The sequence below is a fragment of the Nerophis lumbriciformis genome, linkage group LG04 (genome assembly GCF_033978685.3).
Source record: "Nerophis lumbriciformis linkage group LG04, RoL_Nlum_v2.1, whole genome shotgun sequence".
NCBI lineage: Eukaryota > Metazoa > Chordata > Actinopteri > Syngnathiformes > Syngnathidae > Nerophis > Nerophis lumbriciformis.
Window position 1 is genome coordinate 50,910,721 of NC_084551.2, and position 19,763 is coordinate 50,930,483.

Consider the following 19,763-nt stretch of genomic DNA (forward strand, 5'->3'; position numbering starts at 1 on the left):
GGCCTACTGAAATGCGATTTTCTTATCCAAACGGGGATAGCAGGTCCATTCTATGTGTCATACTTGATCATTTTGCGATATTGCCATATTTTTGCTGAAAGGATTTAGTAGAGAACATCGACGATAAAGTTCGCAACTTTTGGTCGCTGATAAAAAAGCCTTGCCTGTACCGGAAGTAGCAGACGAGTAGCGTGACGTCACAGGTTGTGGAGCTCCTCACATCTGCACATTGTTTACAATCATGGCCACCAGCAGCGAGAGCGATTCGGACCGAGAAAGCGACGATTTCCCCATTAATTTGAGCGAGGATGAAAGATTTGTGGATGAGGAAAGTGAGAGTGAAGGACTAGAGGGCAGTGGGAGCGATTCAGATAGGGAAGATGCTGTGAGAGGCGGGTGGGACCTGATATTCAGCTGGGAATGACTAAAACAGTAAATAAACACAAGACATATATATACTCTATTAGCCACAACACAACCAAGCTTATATTTAATATGCCACAAATTAATCCCGCATAACAAACACCTCCCCCCTCCCGTCCATATAACCCGCCAATACAACTCAAACACCTGCACAACACACTCAATCCCACAGCCCAAAGTACCGTTCACCTCCCCGAAGTTCATACAGCACATATATTTCCCCAAAGTCCCCAAAGTTACGTACGTGACATGCACATAGCGGCACGCACGTACGGGAAAGCGATCAAATATTTGGAAGCCGCAGCTGCATGCGTACTCACGGTACCGCGTCTGCGCATCCAACTCAAAGTCCCCCTGGTAAGAGTCTCTGTTGTCCCAGTTCTCCACAGGCCAATGGTAAAGCTTGACTGTCATCTTTCGGGAATGTAAACAATGAAACACCGGCTGTGTTATCCGGCACAACAGTCAGGGGGTGCATTCTACGGCGGGGGTGCGTTATGCGACACAACACCTGCCGTAATACACCGCTTCCCACCTACAGCTTTCTTCTTTGCTGTCTCCATTGTTCATTGAACAAATTGCAAAAGATTCACCAACACAGATGTCCAGAATACTGTGGAATTTTGCGATGAAAACTGACGACTTAATAGCTGGCCACCATGCTGTCCCAAAATGTCCTCTACAATCCGTGACGTCACGCGCAGGCGTCATCATACCGAGACGTTTTCAGCAGGATATTTCGCGCGAATCAATATCCCCCGTAAATTATAGTTTTCTCCTCTTACTTGAAATAACCTAAGAATACAAGCTGGCTCATTGAGGAGAAACGTCTGGGCTGTACTCTTTGAACAGTCTTCCACCACGCTCCGACGAAAGATTGTACGCCTCCTGTTTTATTTGGACTTTCCCTGATTACATGGCAACAGCTGTTTCTAAAGGGACGGGGGTCGTAAACAGCCGCTGCCTTTGGTCACAAAACAGTTCAAAGAAAAGGTGCCTGGAGGGGGGGGTCGGGTCCTGCTTCCTCTCCGCTTTGTAGATCTCGAGTCAAGACAAAATCTTCCTGTGGATTACAATACATCAAAGAAACCGACACCTTCATGTCGCTTCCTACACAGTGGAGTTCTACAAGCCTTTTGATTGGTAAGATCGAAGACAGCTTTTGTCCGCTCGGAGGGAACTCATTGAAACACAAAGTTTATTCTGACAATTGCTGTATGTATACTTTTGGTCACATTTTCAGTAGACCCATAATAAATTTATGAAAGAACCAAACTTCATGAATGTTTTTTGTGACTAAACTATGTGCTCCAATCACTGTCACAAAAAATAGGAGTTGTAGAAAGTATTGGAAGCTCAAGACAGCCATGACATTATGTTCTTTACAAGAAAAAAATATGTTTCCATATATTAGCCGCACCGGACTATAAGCCATATAGATATATAGGTTGTGAAATGAGTTATGTACACAGAAATATTCTGTAAATGTTTATTTGCATACTTTAATCGTTTCCAAACGGTGTCTGTAACAAGGCAGTAAAATGGCTGATCAAACAAAACAGAAGTCATCGTCATGGACCCACAAGCAGACTAAATAAATCCACGGTGACGTTTTTGGGAAATTACAAAAAGAATGGCATTTTAAGCTAATAATACTAACACAGACACTTGTAAACGTGCGAGCATATTAGCTATTACCAACTATCTTGATTACATTACGATAGCACATGCGTGAAAACACTCCTACACACATCACACATGGGACGGTTTAGTAAGTAAGAATTGTTTCAGTTACATTGTAAAACTTACAAACGTTGCATTGAGTGATGAATGAAGACTTCATATGAGTAGGGACGCTATGGACGGCTAGAAGACGGAACGGCACGTTTACTTCCGGTTGAAAGCTCTAAAAGGAAGTGCACTGCGACACCGGCAGTGAGCGAACTTGTCCAAAAGATGGTGCCATGTTAAAAAACAATTCCACACCTTTTCAGTGTCTACTTGTTTTTTAAAGAAAAACCTATAAATTAGCTGCAGGGTTCAAAGCGTAGGAAAAAAGTAGCGGCTCATAGTCCAGAATTTACGGTATTTTACTTTTACACACTGTGGGGTGGGGGGGCGTGACCTGCGGACCTGCAGCGAAGCGGGGTGTGCCAGGCCCGGCTTCGAGATCAGCGACAGGTGCGTAGGTGACACAGCTGAGAGTGTTGGTCTGATCACCTGTCGCTCTGTTAAAGGCAGCAGTCGGGAAGGAGAGGGGGAGTTGTTGATGGTGGGACAGGAGAACGAGCACGAACGAGGGTGAGACGGACAGAAATGACTGAAAAAGAACACAAAGAACATTTATCGCAATATAAATCATTGTTCACAAAGATGAACGAGGCTGTCATGTCCGTCACTGGTGCTCCAAGGAACCCGGCGGAGCGAGACCTCCACAGTTGTGGAGGTCTCGCTCCTCCGACAGTCATCTACGCACCTGTCGCTGATCTCGAAGCCGGTCCTGGCACACCCCGCTTCGCTGCAGGTCCGCAGGCCACGCCCCCCCACACACACTTACACACATGTGATTGTATTGATGTTTATTAGGCCGAGTGTTGGCAAAGAGAAGCTTCTGGATGACCACATTTTCCAAATGATTCAAAATGCCGTTATTTAACCTCGCTCACTCGTCGTCTCCGCCCCCAGGTGTCCCGGGGGTCAGGTGACTGTGACGGAGGAGTCGGGCGAGCAGCGCTGTGTGCCGTCGCCCTGCGGCCCCGCCTCCTGCCGCAACGGCGCCGTTTGCCAGGCGCTTTCACCGGAGAGCTACCGGTGCCGCTGCCTGGAGGGCTTCAGGGGTCAGCGCTGCGAGCTGGGCCAGGTCAGGGGTCACCGCCTGGCCTCCCTCAGCCCCAGCTCCATCTTGGCCATCAGCATGTGTCTGCTCGTCTTCTTCGGTGAGTCCGTCGACTCGACGTGTCAATACGCCCCCTAGTGGTTCGAAGCTTAGTTAGTGTTCTGATCCTTCTTAAAGGGGAACTGCACTTTTTCTAGAAGTCTGCCTATCATTCCTAATCCTTAACCTCTAAAGGCCTTAGTGGCCACATGCGTGGACAGCACCTTTTAGCTCTTATGTCCAAAATTGTGTACACTACTGAATTGGGGTCTTATGGCCACTTATGTGGACACTTATACTGCCATCTGGTGGTGTCAGAACAGTATAACATACAATGGAATTTGGAGAAAAAAAGTGTAAAAATAAGAATTAGCATGTCACTACACATGAAGTACACGTTTGTGTACTTATGGACTAAGTACATCATATAAAAAGATGATTCTTAGTTTTTATTCTAATTGGGGTCCAATAAGCCCAAATAGCAAAGAGAAATTAAAAAAAAAAAGCATGTAAACAAACAGCTTGGGCCTTAAGAGATTAAATGAGACAAGAACAAGAATGTTTTTCCTTTTGTATGCATTCTAAATCATAAATAAACACTAGCAAAAGTCAGCTAACAATGGAGACAATGGTAGTCGCTCTATTCCGCCTATAAAGCGTTCTAAAAAAACATCCAAGCATTTCCATCAAGGTTTTATTTGACTGCAAAAAGTCAGTGTTCAAAAACAAGCAAAAAAAAAATACAAAAATGAGGGGTATTTTTATTTGAACTAAGCAAAATTATCTGCCAAAAGAACAAGAAAATCCGGCTTGTCAAGACTTTCCAAAACAAGTAAAATTAGCTAACCTCAATGAACCCAAAAATACCTTAAAATAAGTGTATTCTCACTAATAACAAGTGCACTTTTCTTGGTAGAAAAAAAAAGAGATCTTTTTGCTCAATATGTTGAAAAATATTCTTAAATGAAGTAAATGCTAGTGCCATTATCTTGACATAATGATATGCGCTCTGCATCATGATTTTTTTTTTTCATGCTTGAAGTAAGAAATTATTACTTTAAAGAATTATCTTATCAGACAGAAAATAAGAAAATATCACCCTTATTTGAGATACTCAGATTTCAGTTTTTACAGTGTAAATTAATATGTAATGTAGTAACATTCATAATAACATGTAATATTTACGTATTTTGATCATTTTAAGCGTTTAAGTGGCCTTTTAATTTCACAAACGCATCGCAACGTTCGCTTTCCCCTCCAACAACAACACTACTAATCATAGCAGACTTCATGAGAGACAACAAAGACTACTTAAGGACAAATGATGATCCAGAAACGTATATTTTGTAACCCGAATATAAGGAGGATGATCTACAAGTTTTAGAAGCTGAGTGCTGTCGCAGTATTGCTAAGTGCGAAACAAGATACACAAACTATCAACATAATAACACCATCACGTACTGTACAATGTCTGCTTTCACTGAAACGCCGACGGACGGGATGTTTGTATCTTGCAGTTTACATTAAGTTTTAAAAATAATCCTCAGGCAAGTAAAAAAAAAAAAAGGTGCGGAAAACTTGCAATCAAGGTTGCCAAAGTTGACCAACTTCTCTGTTTATGTCCACAAGCTTCTACTATCCAGGTGAAAGGCATGATTTATAATTTGGAATGAACTTTCACCAACTCAGAGGCGATGCAGCAGCTCAGTGTGTCAATATAGCAGCATAAACTAGTTCGGTTAGTGCTCTGTATCACGGCGCCACTAAAAATAGTCTGTCTGTGTTAGCGCTTGTAATAACAATATACAATAATACTTGGTTAATATTCTGGTCACAACACATTTGCCTGAATGGAATATTGTTGGATGTTTGTTTTTTTCCGAGGCTTTTATGTTAGCCTCCTCTTACTTGACATATTTTATGACTTAGAATGCATTAAAAAAAAAGAAGAAAAACGTGTTCTTGTCTTACATAGGGTTGGGAATGGTAGGAAACATTTTCATGGAATTGTTTATTCCACCATGCGTACATACGCACACACACACACACACACACACACACACACTGTAACATCGGCAATCGCCTCAAAAGACCTTTTGTCCCAAGCCACAGATCAATACGATCTCCATTAGCTACGATCATGCATTGCTCTAGTGTGTGTGTGTGTGTGTGTGTGTGTGTGTGTGTGTGTGTGTGTGTGTGTGTGTGTGTGTGCGTGTGTATATAAAAATTCAGTGCAAAAATTGGAATTAATTAATAAAAAATTAATTATGATTTTTTTTTAGCAAAATGGTGTGCTTAAATATTCAGCTTATTAACATACCATGTTTTAAAATTAATTGTGTAAAAATTCAGTGTAAAAATTCGGTGTAAAAAAAATCATTATGAATTTTTTAGCAAAATGGGTGCTTTTAAAAAATAATCTTATTAAAATACAGTGTTTTAAAATTAACTGTGTAAAAATTCAGTGCAAAATAAATCCAGCCTATAAAAGATCAGTGCAAAAATTCGAATTAATTAATGAAAAATGTATTATGGATTTTTGAGCAAAATGGGTGTATTCAAAAAATGTGTTTATTAAAATACAGTGTTTTAAAATTAATTGTGTAAAAATTCAGTGTAAAAGAATTCAGTGCAAAAAAAAATCCAGCCTATAAAAATTCAAAATTGATTATGAATTTTTGAGCAAAATGGGTGTATTTCAAAATTAAACTTATTAAAATACAGTGTTTTAAAACTGATTGTGTAAAAATTCAGTTCCAAAAAAATCCAGCCTATAAAAATTCATTGCAAAAATTGGAATTAATTAAAGATTTATTATGAATTTTGGAGCAAAATGGGTGTATTAAAAAAAAAAAGTGTTTATTAAAATACAGTGTTTTAAAATTAATTTTTTTTAAATTCAGTGTAAAAAAATTCAGTGCAAAAAAAATCCAGCCTATAAAAATTCAGTGCGAAAATTGGAATTAATTAATAAAAAATGAACTATGAATTTTTTAGCAAAATTGGTGTATTTAAAAATGAATCTTATTAGAATACAGTGTTTTAAAATTGATTGTGTAAAAATTCAGTGTAAAAGAATTCAGTGCAAAAAAAATCCAGCCTATAAAAATTCAGTGCAAAAATTGGAATTAGTTCATTTTAAAAAATGTATGGATTTTGGAGCAAAATAGGTGTATTTAAAAATGTATCTTATTAAAATACAGTGTTTTAAAATTGATTGTGTAAAAATTCAGTGTAAAAGAATTCAGTGCAAAAAAAATCCAGCCTATAAAAATTTTGTGCAAAAATTGGAATAAATTAATTAAAAAATAAATATGAATTTTTGAACAAAATGGATAAAAACAACAAAACAAAAAATCATCTTATTAAAATAGTGTTTTGAAATTGATTGTGTAAAAATTCAGTGTAAAATCATTCAGTGCAAAAATTGCAATTAATTAATTCAATCAATCAATCAATCAATGTTTATTTATATAGTCCTTAATCACAAGTGTCTCAAAGGGCTGCACAAGCCACAACATCCGCGGTACAGAGCCCACATAAGGACAAGGAAAACTCACCCCATTGGGATGTCGGTGTGAATGACTATGAGAAACCTTGGAGAGGACCGCATATGTGGGTAACCACCAAAAAAATCCAGCCTATAAAAATTCAGTGTAAAAATTGGAATTAATTAATAAAATATTAATTATGTATTTTTGAGCAAAATGAGTGTATTTAAAAATTTTACTTATTAAAATACTGTGTTTTAAAATTGATTGTGTCAAAATTCAGTGCAAAAAAATCCAGCCTATAAAAATTCAGTGCAAAAAATTTGAATTAATTAATTAGAAAACAATTGCGGATTTTGGAGCAAAATAGGTGTATTTAAAAATGTACCTCATTAAAATACAGTGTTTTAAAATTGATTGTGTAAAAATTCAGTGCAAAAAAAAATCCAGCCTATAAAAAATCAGTGCAAAAATTGGAATTAATTAATAAAAAAAATGTATTATGAATTTTTGAACAAAATGGATGTATTCAAAAAAATGTGTATTAAAATACAGTGTTTTAAAATTAATTGTGTAAAAAGTCAGTTTAAAAGAATTCAGTGCAAAAAAAATCCAGCCTATAAAAATTCAGTGCAAAAATTGGAATTAATTAATAAAAAATGTATTATGAATTTTTTAGCAAAATGGATGTATTTTATAAATAATCTTATTAAAATACAGTATTTTGAAATTGATTATGTAAATATTCAGTGTAAAAGAATTCAGTGCAAAAAAAATCCAGCCTATGAAAATTCAGTGCAAAAATTCCATTTAATTAATAAAAAAAAAAATTAAAAAAAAATGAATTTTGGCACAAAATATGTGTATTTAAAAATGTATCTTATTAAAATACAGTGTTTTAAAATTGATTGTCTAAAAATTCAGTGTAAAAAAATTCAGCGCAAAAAAAAAATCCAGCCTATAAAGATTCAGTGCAAAAATTGGAATTAATTAATAAAAAATTAATTATGAATTTTTGAGCAAAATGGGTGTATTTAAAAATGAATCTTATTAAAATACAGTGTTTTAAAATTGATTGTGTAAAAAAAATCCAGCCTATAAAAATTCAGTGCAAAAATGTTAATTAATTAATTAAAAATTAATTATGAATTTTGGAGCAAAATGGGTGTATTTAAAAAAATCTGTTCGTACCAATTTTTTTTTATACATATATATTTATTTTGTATGTATGTGGACACATACTGTGATAACTTGAAGTAAATAATGAAGATTAAAAAACAATTACAAACAAAACATTCAAAAAACGTGTGTGTGTGTGTGTGTGTGTGTGTGTGTGTGTGTGTGTGTGTGTGTGTGTGTGTGTGTGTGTGTGTGTGTAAAAATAATTATGGATTTTTGAGCAAAATGGGTGTATTCAAAACCATTTTTTATTAAAATACAGTGTTTTAAAATTAATTGTGTAAAAATTCAGTGTAAAAGAATTCAGTGCAAAAAAAATCCAGCTTATAAAAATTCAGTGCAAAATTTTGAATTAATCAATAAAAAAATGTATTATGAATTCTTTAGCAAAATGGGTATATTTAAAAATGTATCTTATTAAAATAGTGTTTTAAAATTGATTGTGTAAAAATTCAGTGTAAAAGAATTCAGTGCAAAAAAAATCCAGCCTATAAAAATTTGGTGCAAAAATTGGAATTAATTAATAAAAAATGTATTATGAATTTTTGAGCAAAATGGATGTATTTAAAAAAATAATCTTATTGAAATAGTGTTTTGAAATTGATTGTGTAAATATTCAGTGTAAAAGAATTCAGTGCAAAAAAAATCCAGCCTGTAAAAAATCAGTGCAAGAATTTGAATTTATTAATAAAAAGATTAATTATGAATTTTTGAGCAAAATGGATGTATTTAAAAAATAATCTTATTAAAATACAGTGTTTTGAAATTGATTGTGTAAAAATTCAGTGTAAAAGAATTCAGTGCGAAACAAAATCCAGCCTATAAAAATTCAGTGCAAAAATTGGAATTAATTAATTAGAAAACAATTGCTGATTTTGGAGCAAAATGGGTGTATTTAAAAATGTATCTCATTAAAATACAGTGTTTTAAAATTGATTGTGTAAAAATTCAGTGTAAAAGAATTCAATGCAAAAAAATCCAGCCTATAAAAAATCAGTGCAAAAATTTGAATTAATTAATAAAAAAATGTATTATGAATTTTTGAACAAAATGGATGTATTCAAAAAAAATTGATTAAAATACTGTGTTTTAAAATTAATTGTGTAAAAAGTCAGTTTAAAAGAATTCAGTGCAAAAAAAATCCAGCCTATAAAAATTCAGTGTAAAAATTGGAATTAATTAATAAAAAATGTATTATGAATTTTTGAGCAAAATGGATGTATTTAAAAAATAATCGTATTAAAATACAGTATTTTGAAATTGATTGTGTAAATATTCAGTGTAAAATAATTTAGTGCAAAAAAATCCAGCCTATAGAAATTCAGTGCAAAAATTCGAATTAATTAATTAAAAAATAAAATTATGAATTTTGGCACAAAATATGTGTATTTAAAAATGTATCTTATTAAAATACAGTGTTTTAAAATTGATTGTGTAAAAATTCAGTGTAAAATAATTCAGTGCAAAAAAAAATCCAGCCTATGAAAATTCAGCGCAAAAATTCGAATTAATTAATTGAAAAAATAAAATTATGAATTTTGGCACAAAATAGGTGTATTTAAAAATGTATAATATTAAAATACAGTGTTTTAAAATTGATTGTGTAAAAATTCAGTGTAAAAGAATTCAGCGCAAAAAAAAATCCAGCCTATAAAAATTCAGTGCAAAAAATTGAATTAATTAATAAAAAATGAATTATGAATTTTGAAGCAAAATGGGTGTATCTAAAAATGAATCTTATTAAAATACAGTGTTTTAAAATTGATTGTGTAAAAATTCAGTGTAAAAAAAATCCAGCCTATAAAAATTCAGTGCAAAAATTTTAATTAATTAACTAAAAATTAATTATGAATTTTGGAGCAAAATGGGTGTATTTAAAAAAATCTGTTTGTCCCAATTTTTTTTTATACATATATATTTATTTTGTATGTATATGGACACATACTGTGATAACTTGAAGTAAATAATGAAGATTAAAAAACAATTACAAACAAAACATTCAAAAAACATGTGTGTGTGCGTGTGCGTGTGCGTGTGTGCGTGTGCGTGTGCGTGTGTGTGTGTGTGTGTGTGTGTGTGTGTGTGTGTGTGTGTGTGCGTGTAAAAAAAATTATGGATTTTTGAGCAAAATGGGTGTATTCAAAACAATTTTTTATTAAAATACAGTGTTTTAAAATTAATTGTGTAAAAATTCAGTGTAAAAGAATTCAGTGCAAAAAAAATCCAGCCTATAAAAATTCAGTGCAAAATTTTGAATTAATCAATAAAAAAATGTATTATGAATTTTTTAGCAAAATGGGTGTATTTAAAAATGTATCTTATTAAAATAGTGTTTTAAAATTGATTGTGTAAAAATTCAGTGTAAAAGAATTCAGTGCAAAAAAAATCCAGCCTATAAAAATATTATTTTTATTTTCATATATATATATATATATATATATATATATATATATTTATTTATTTATTTATTTTTATTTTATTTTTTTTAATGTATATGGAGACATAACTTGAAGTAAATAATGGAGATTAAAAAACAATTACAAACAAAACATTCAAAAAACGTTTGTGTGTGTGTGTGTGTGTGTGTGTGTGTGTGTGTGTGTGTGTGTGTGTGTGTGTGTGTGTGTGTGTGTCTGACCCAATGACGTGAGCGTCACGCATCAAATTGAACATTTCGTGTTTGAACGTCCGCTGGTGGCGTTTGAACCGAGAAGTGAAGAGTGTTTGCGTGTCGTCGCCTCCGTGAGAGTCCAGCACTTTTGTGTCCATTGTTTGTCTTCATGAAAGCGACGCGTGCTAAAGTGCTGAGTCAGCGGCTGCAAATCGCTCCGCGGAGCGTCTTTAACGAGCTGCCGCTTCAGGAAGGAAGTCAAACGCGTCCCGGCGGCCATTAACACAGCTTGTTTGTCCTCTGTGTGTGTGTGTGTGTGTGTGTGTGTGTGTGTGTGTGTGTGTGTGTGTGTGTGTGTGTGTGTGTGTGTGTGTGTGTGTGTGTGTGTGTGTGCGTGTGTGTGTGTGTGTGTGTGTGTGTGTGTGTGTGTGTGTGTGTGTGTGTGTGTGTGTGCAGCCGTGCTGGTGGCGGTGACGGTGTGGAACCAGAAAGGCAGCCGTAACAAGTTCCGCAAGCGAGGCGTTTACCACATCCCGGCCGAACACGAGAGCTGGGAGGACATCCGAGAGAACATCCTCAACTACAACGAGGAGGGCGGCGGCGAGCAGGACCAGGTGACGCCTCCTTGTGCGCCGCTAACTTGGGCCCCCAGCGGCCTGACCTTTGCCCTCTCCTTCTAGAACGTCTACGACATCACGGAGCTGAAGCGCCCGCTGTGCTCCAGCCTGTCGCAGTCGTCGTCGTGCACCACGGCGCCGCTCATCAAGTCCTCGCCGGGCTCGCAGGAGGAGGTGCGCCCGTCCAGCTCGTCCTGCAGCTCCGGCGCCCCCTACCTCAGCATCCCGCACCATCACCATCACTATCACCACTATCACCACGCGCACCAGCAGCAGCACGGCGGCAGGGAGGCGGAGTCTAACGAGCCCACGCCACGCTCCCACGTGGACTTTAAGAGCTACGTGGCGCACATCCTCTGGGAGGCGGACAACGACGGCGACGCCCTCCCGCCGGACGCCTTCCGCGTGTGGTGCGTGGAAGGCTCGGGGACGCCGGCGGGAAGCCTCAGCTCGCTGGGCGGCGGCGACGAGGACGACGACGAGGAAGGGGGGGCGGCGGCGCACGAGCGGCTGTCACGCTGGGGGCCCAAGTTCAAGACGCTGAGCGAGATGTACGACCGCCCCCAGCTGGCGCTCACGCACGGCGAGGCGCTGGCCTACATGCACACCGGCGCCCATCGTCAGCACCACTAGGGGGCGCTAAAGACGAGCGTTGACGCCAGCAAGAGACAAACTTTGCTGGAACCTTCTGAAAGGTTTCTTCTCAGCTGCCTTAATGTACTTTCAAGCGTTGACGCTGTTTTTCCGCCGACCACACGATGGCGCCACCTGCACACTATGGAGGTTCATTTGTCTTTACTATGAAACCTTTTTTTGACATTCACAAAACTTTTTGTGTGAATTTTGTGAACTAAATTTATTTACATCAAATTATAATTATAAATTAGTTAAACATAAATTTTATACATTTTTAAAAAATACATAAATTATATAATAGCATAAATACATTTTAATAATTAATTAATTACGAATTAATTATGTTGTTTTTTTTAGCAAAATGCGTGTATTTAAAAAGTCAGCTTATTAAAATGCAGTGTTTTAAAATTGATTGTGTCAAAATTCAGTGTAAAAGAATTCAGTGCAAAATAATTTCAGTGCAAAAATTGGAATTAATTAATTAAAAATGAATTATGATTTTTTTTTTAGCAAAATGGTCAGCTTATTAAAATACTGTGTTTTAAAATTAACTGTGTAAAGATTCAGTGAAAAAAAAATCCAGCCTATAAAAAATCAGTGCAAAAATTCGAATTAATTAATAAAAAATGTATTATGAATTTTTGAGCAAAATGGGTGTGTTTAAAAATGCAGCTTATTAACTAATTAATTGTTTAAAAATTCAATGTAAAAGAATTCAGTGGGGAAAAAAATCCAGCCTATAAAAATTCTGTGCAAAAATTGGAATTCATTAAAAATTGTTTTTTTTAGCAAAAGGAGTAAAAAATTCAGTTTTTTAAAATACGGTGTTTTAAAATTAATTGTGTAAAGATTCAGTGTAAAAGAATTCAGCGCAAAAAATCCAGCCTATAAAAAATCAATGCAAAAATTCGAATTAATTAATAAAATATAAATTATGATTTTTTTAACAAAATGGGTGTGTTTAAAAATGCATCTTAACATACAGTGTTTTAAAATTAATAAAAAATTAATTATGAATTTTTTAACAAAATGGGTGTGTTTAAAAATGCAGCTTATTAACATACAGTGTTTTCAAATTAATAAAAAATGTATTATGAATTTTTGAGCAAAATGGGTGTGTTCAAAAATGCAGCTTATTAATACAGTGTTTTAAAATGAATTGTGTAAAAATTCAGTGTAAAAGAATCCAGCCTATAAAAATTCTGTGCAAAAATTGGAATTGATAAAAAATTAATTGTTTTTTTTAGCAAAAGGAATGTATTTAAAAATTCAGTTTAATAAAATACGGTGTTTTAAAATTAATTGTGTAAAGATTCAGTGTAAAAGAATCTAGCGCAAAAAAATCCAGCCTATAAAACTTCAGTGCAAAAATTGGAATTAATTAATGAAAACTTAGTTATGATTTTTTTTTTTAGCAAAATGGGTGTATTTAAAAAATCAGTTTATTAAAATACAGTGTTTTAGAATCAATTTTGTAAGAATTCAGTGCAAAAAAAATCCAGCCTATAAAATCTTTGTGCAAAAATTGGAATTAATTAATTAAAAATTAATGATGACTTTTTGAGCAAAATGGGTGTATTTAAAAAAATCTGTTTTTGTGTGAGTGTTTTAAAATTAATTGTGTAAAAATCCAGTGTAAAACAATTCAGTGCAAAAAAAAATCCAGCCTATAAAAATTATGTGCAAAAATTGGAATTAATTAATTTAAAAATAATTGTGATTTTTTTTTTTTCTTGCAAAATGGGGGTATTTAAATATTCATCTTATTAAAATACAGTGTTTTAAAATTAATTGTGTCAAAATTCAGTGCAAAAGAATTCAGTGCAAAAACTGTTTCAAAACTCAAGACTCCTTTCTGGTAAATTAAGACTAAAGCAATCGATCCAGTCTCAGAACCAGCCAGTGAGGTGCTTCAGTCTTAAAATACCGGATGTGGTTCTTGAGTTTTAAATCAACAAATATTTATGCAATATTTTATCTGATTTTTTTATCCACTCATTTTTTTGCATTAAATTTTTATACACACATTTTTTACACTAAATTTGTTTTCAATAAAATTGTCAGCATAATTTGATGTAAAAAACAAATCTGTTCACAAAATTCAAATGACACAATGAAAAAGTTTTCATAATAAAAACACAAACTGACCTCAGAAAGATGTTTGGAATATTCCTCTAGAACATTTTCATTGATCAAAACAAAAAAATAAGAGAAAAATGATCAATGCAAATCCTAAATCCATGGAGGTGTGCGTTGAGATTCTCTCCTGGGGGATCTCTTCTGCCAGACCTGGACCAGGGCATCACTTCAGTCCTGGACAGTCCAAGGAGACTCCACCTCCTAAAGTCCTTCATTAGGATCCCGGTCTTGTGGGCGGACCAGCCAGTCCACTGGTGTCTCTATCATGCAGGAACTGCTGACGCCAGAGGAAGCTTTGTCACGTGTCACAAGGAACACAACAGCGGAACGTGTGAGCGCACCTGGTCTGGTCCAAAGTGGTCATGGAGGACAGAAGGTTCTTTCCCGATCATGAGCACAAACGTTGGTCAGGCCCTCGGACCTCCATCGTGGACGCTTTCTTTGAGCGCCATCCTGAACTGTAGAAAAAAGTGACTCCACTGTAAAAAAAAAAATTGGAATTAATTATGAATTTTTGAGCAAAATGGGTGTTTTTAAAAATTCAGCTTATTAGAAAAGAGTGTTTTAAAATTTATTATGTAAAAATTCAGTGTATAATAATTCAGTGCAAAAAAAATGCAGCCTATAAAACTTCAGTGCAAAAATTGGAATGAATTAATTATGAATTTCTGAGCAAAAAGGGTGTTAAAATTTCAGCGTATTAACATACAGTGTTTTAGAATTAATTGGGCCTATTTAAATTTGCCTATAAAAATTCAGTGCAAAAATTGGAATTATTGAATAAAAAATGTATTATTAATTTTTGAGCAAAATGGGTTTATTTAAAAATTAAGTTTATTAAAATACAGTGTTTTAAAATTAATTGTGTAAAGATTCAGTGTAAAAGAATTCAGTGCAAAAAAATCCAGCCATAAAACTTTAGTGCAAAAATTGGAATTCATTAATTATGAATTTTTGAGCAAAATGGGTATTTTTAAAAATTCAGCTTATTAAAAAAACAGTGTTTTATAATTAATTGTGTAAAAACTCAGTGTAAAATAATTCAGTGCAAAAATATAAAACTTCAGTGCAAAAATTGGAATTAATTATGAACTTTTGAGCAAAAAGGGTGTTTAAAATTTCAGCGTATTAACATACAGTGTTTTAAAATTAATTGTGTAAAAAATCCAGCCTATAAGAATTCAGTGCAAAAATTGGAATTAATTAATACAAAATGTTAATTAGTTTTCAAGCAAAATGTGTGTATTTGAAAAATCAGTTTATTAAAATACAGTGTTTTAAAATTAATTGTGTAAAGATTCAGTGTAAAAGAATTCAGTGCCAAAAAATCCAACCATAAAACTTTAGTGCAAAAATTGGAATTCATTAATTGTGAATTTTTGAGCAAAATGGGTGTTTTTAAAAATTCGGCTTATTAAAAAACAGTGTTTTAAAATAATTGTGTAAAAATTCAGTGTAAAATAATTCAGTGCAAAAAAAATGCAGCCTATAAAACTTCAGTGCAAAAATTGAAATAAATTAATTATGAATTTTTGAGCTAAAAGGGTGTTTAAAATGTCTTAAAATTAATTGTACACTGTAAAAATATATATATATACAAAATTGTATAGCAGCTAATTATGTAAATGTATTAATAATCACCTCCATAACAAAAAAACATCTCATTGTATCAAAAGCGGGCGTGTCCAAAGTGTGACCCGGGGGCCAATTTTCTCTTTTAAATTTGGATTAATCACGTATTATTTACTATTATAAATTCAATTAACTTAAAAAATTACATGCAATTATATTGCTCGAATAAATTACAAAGCAAAATAAATTCAACCGGTGGCTAGAGTGGATAGTGCGCATCCCCTAAATTGTCACGTTTCATGTGTCGGGTGAACCGTGACGAATGGTGGCCGTCTTACTGTGGTCTCCCCAACCATACAAAAGCATCCTTCAATTCTCGGCGGACAAAAAAAAAAGTTTGGACACCCTTGCTCGAAAGCAACATTATCACTGGAGCGCGACGCTAAACATGTTACACAACATTTCAGTGGCGCCGTTTCGACATACAGCTACAAAATTATCCATCCATCCATCTAATTGTCCTCCGCTTATCCAAGGTCAGGTGGCGGGGGCAGCAGCCTAAGCAGAGAAGCTACGAAGGTAAAACAACGAAAAAAACAAAATATGAGCAATAAATAATACATATTTGTTAATTGTATTATATTTTCTTTGTTTTTGTTCATGTTTACAAACTCGGGGAATCATTTCCCTGGACACGGACGGACTGTGAGGGCAAAAAGCAAAGTATTTAAAAGAATAGAAGATAGTAGTTTTTGATGTATTTTACAATTGTGTGTGAGAAAAGAAAATTTGGATGTAGTTGAAATATTGTTACACTGTCAATAACTAAAATACATAGAAAATGTTATAGTGGATACAGGGGATCGGTATCTGTATCGGCCAATCTCACTCATGGATAATAAAAGCATTCATTAAAAAATATCCATAAAAATAACATGGGGACTATTTTCAATTTACAGTAAAAAACAAAAACTATTGTGACGACTGAGCTGCCAGTTTTTTACTGTAAAATCAAATTTTTAATTTTTTTTTACAGTCGAGTCACTTTTCCGTCCCGGCACAAAGCAGCAGGTGGTGTTCCTGCTGCCAGGTAGTTGTCCTCACAAGCCCCGCCCCCTTTCACGTCTCCCCCCCCCCAAGCCTGTCTCCTGATTTCTCCTCCGCATGAAACCTTCTTGCCACAGCACACGCTGCCGCCGCTGCTACTACCTCCCAAAACGCTGAGTCGGCAGGAATCCCCCAAGACCAGATCTCAGAGTGTTGCTCCCTGACCTAACTTGGACTTCCTTTGGAATCCCAAACCTGGACTTTGTTGCTCCCCCGGCAGGTTACTTTACTCCGAGCTATGCAGCGTGTTTTGTCTTGGACTCCTTTTTGGCTTCTTTGTTCACTTTAAAAGTCACGTGATAGCGTGTAAATAAGAACATTTTATAACGACCTGACACAGAAAATTCCTTTTGTATATGAATTTCAATAAAAATGACTTTTCCCTGAAAATCCCTTGCATAAGCTGCTTATTTGTTCTAATCATAACAGCAAATATATATCTATATTTCGACTTTTTCCAGTCTAAATATGTTTTATTTGGCTCAGATGTTATGTCAAATGCCTTAATGACACAAACCTTGGGACAAATTAATAAATGATTTAGCGTCATGTAAAATTTTAAAACAATTATTTCTGGCCCCTTCTCGTGCCGTTTTTAATAAGAATTTGGCAAATCATTTGTAAGAAAATGGCAAATCATTAGTAAAAATATGGCAAATCATTAATAAAACAATGGAAAATCATTCATAAGAATATGGCAAATCATTAATAAGAATATGGCAAATTGTTAGTAATAATATGACAAATCATTAGTAAGAATATAGCAAATTATTTTTAAGAATATGGCAAATCATTAGTAGGAATATGGCATATCATTAATAAAATAATGGCGAATTATTAGTAAGAATATGGCAAATTATTAAGAATAATATGGCAAATCATAAATAATATGGCAAATTATTAATAAAATAATAGAAAATTATTTATAAGAATATGGCAAATCATGAGACAGAATATGGCAAATTATTAAGAAGAATATGGCAAATCATGAATAAGAATATGGCAAATTATTAATAAAATAATAGAAAATCATTAATGAGAATATGGCAAATTATTAATAAAATAATAGAAAATGTGTAATAAGAATATGGCAAATTATTAATAAAATAATAGAAAATCATTAATAAGAATATGGCAAATTATTAATAAAATAATAGAAAATCATTCATGAGAATATGGCAAATCATGAATAAAATTATAGAAAATCATTAATAAGAATACGGCAAATTATTAATACAATTATAATAAATCATTAATAAGAATATGGCAAATTATTAATAAAATTATAGAAAATCATGAAAAAGAATATGGCAAATTATTAATAAAATAATAGAAAATCATGAATAAGAATATGGCAAATGATGAGTAAGAATATGGCAAATTATTAATAACAATATGGAAAATTATCAATAAGAATACGGCAAATTATTGATAAAATAATAGAAAATCATTAATAAAAATATGGCAAATCATGAGTTAGTATATGGCAAATTATTAATAAGAATATGGCAAATAATTAGTAAAATATGGCAAATTATTAATAAAATAATAGAAATCATTCATAAGAATATGGCAAATTATCAATAAGAATATGGCACATTATTAATAAAATAATAGAAAATCATGAATAAGAATATGGCAAATTATTAATAAAATAATAGAAAATCATTAATAAGAATATGGCAAATTATTAATAAGAATATGGCAAATCATCAGTAAAATATGGAAAATTATTAATAAGATAATAGAAAATCATTAATAAGAATATGACAAATTATTAATAAAACAATAGAAAATCATTAGTAAGAATGTGGCAAATTATTAATAAAATTATAGAAAATCATTAATAAGAATATGGCAAATTATTAATAAAATTATAGAAAATCATTAATAAGAATATGGCAAATTATTAATAAAATAATAGAAAATCATTAATAAGAAAAAATAATTATTAACAAAATACTAGAAAATCATTAGTAAGAATATGGCAAATTATTAATAAAATAATAGAAAATCATTAATAAGAATATGGCAAAGTATTAATAAAATAATAAAAAATCATTAGTAAGAATATGGCAAATTATTAATAAAATAATGGCAAATCATTAGTAAGAATATGGCAAATTATTAATAAAATAATAGAAAATCATTAGTAAGAATATGGACAATCATGAATACGAATATGGCAAATTATTAATAAAATAATAGAAAATCATTAGTAAGAATATGGACAATCATGAATAAGAATATGGCAAATTATTAATAAAATAATAGAAAATCATTAATAAGAATATGGCAAATTATTAATAAAATAATAGAAAATCATGAATAAGAATATGACAAATGAGTATGAGAACATGTTCAGGTAGTGTGACACATGATGAGTGAGAACATGTTCAGGTGTACTTCATGTTCCTTTAAATCTCAGGGCAGCAGGTAGGATCACGTGACCTGCATTAGTTTGAAAAGCAGATGCCGCCTGCACGAACAGAGAAGTGACGTCACAACATTTTCACCCGGCGTCCATCCAGCTGGTAAAGTGCTTTTTTTTGTCTCTCTTCATATTAATGTTGTCTGCTTTAACTCTCTTCATAATAATGTTATCTACGTTAAGTATGTGTCTCTCTTCATATTAATGTTGTCTGCTTTAACTCTCTTCATAATAATGTTATCTACTTTAAGTATTTGTCTCTCTTCATATTGTCATAAATGTTGTCTACTTTAACTCTTTGTGCTCCACAATGTCGCCTTTTAACTGGTCAACGCGATCTTATTTGCGGTCCTAAACTTCTTAGCGGTTGTTTGCAATGTGACAAAGGTGCCAAAATAATGTGCGTATTAAAGCTGTGCTACTTTGCTAATGTGTTAGTTAGTTAGTTAGTTAGTTATTTAGTTTGTGTGCTTTGAAAGTGACATTTGTTCGCTTAAGGGTATTTTGTTGAAGAGTGGATTGAAATCAGCTGGCGAGTGACTTCTTGATGCCGTGAGGAATTACGGGAAATGTAGTTGAATCATGGCAAACGGCATCATGTTTGTACCACCAGTCTGGTTAATTGATTGGATAGTACGCGTTTGTTTGTATGATCTATTGATATTGGTACATTGATGTT

At 33.4% G+C, this 19,763-nt stretch overlaps 1 protein-coding gene across 1 annotated transcript in view; it reads left to right on the top strand.

The window, feature by feature from the left end:
- LOC133603496 (neural-cadherin) overlaps positions 1–17,030 on the top strand; it is a 422,478-nt gene extending 405,448 nt beyond the window's left edge. The window contains exons 35-37 of the mRNA XM_072913050.1: positions 3,109–3,359; positions 11,039–11,196; positions 11,263–17,030. Of these exons, the coding sequence (XP_072769151.1) occupies positions 3,109–3,359; positions 11,039–11,196; positions 11,263–11,832 (979 nt within the window). The 3' untranslated portion in view covers positions 11,833–17,030. The remainder of the gene's footprint in view (positions 1–3,108; positions 3,360–11,038; positions 11,197–11,262) is intronic.
- The last annotated feature ends 2,733 nt before the right edge of the window (positions 17,031–19,763 follow it).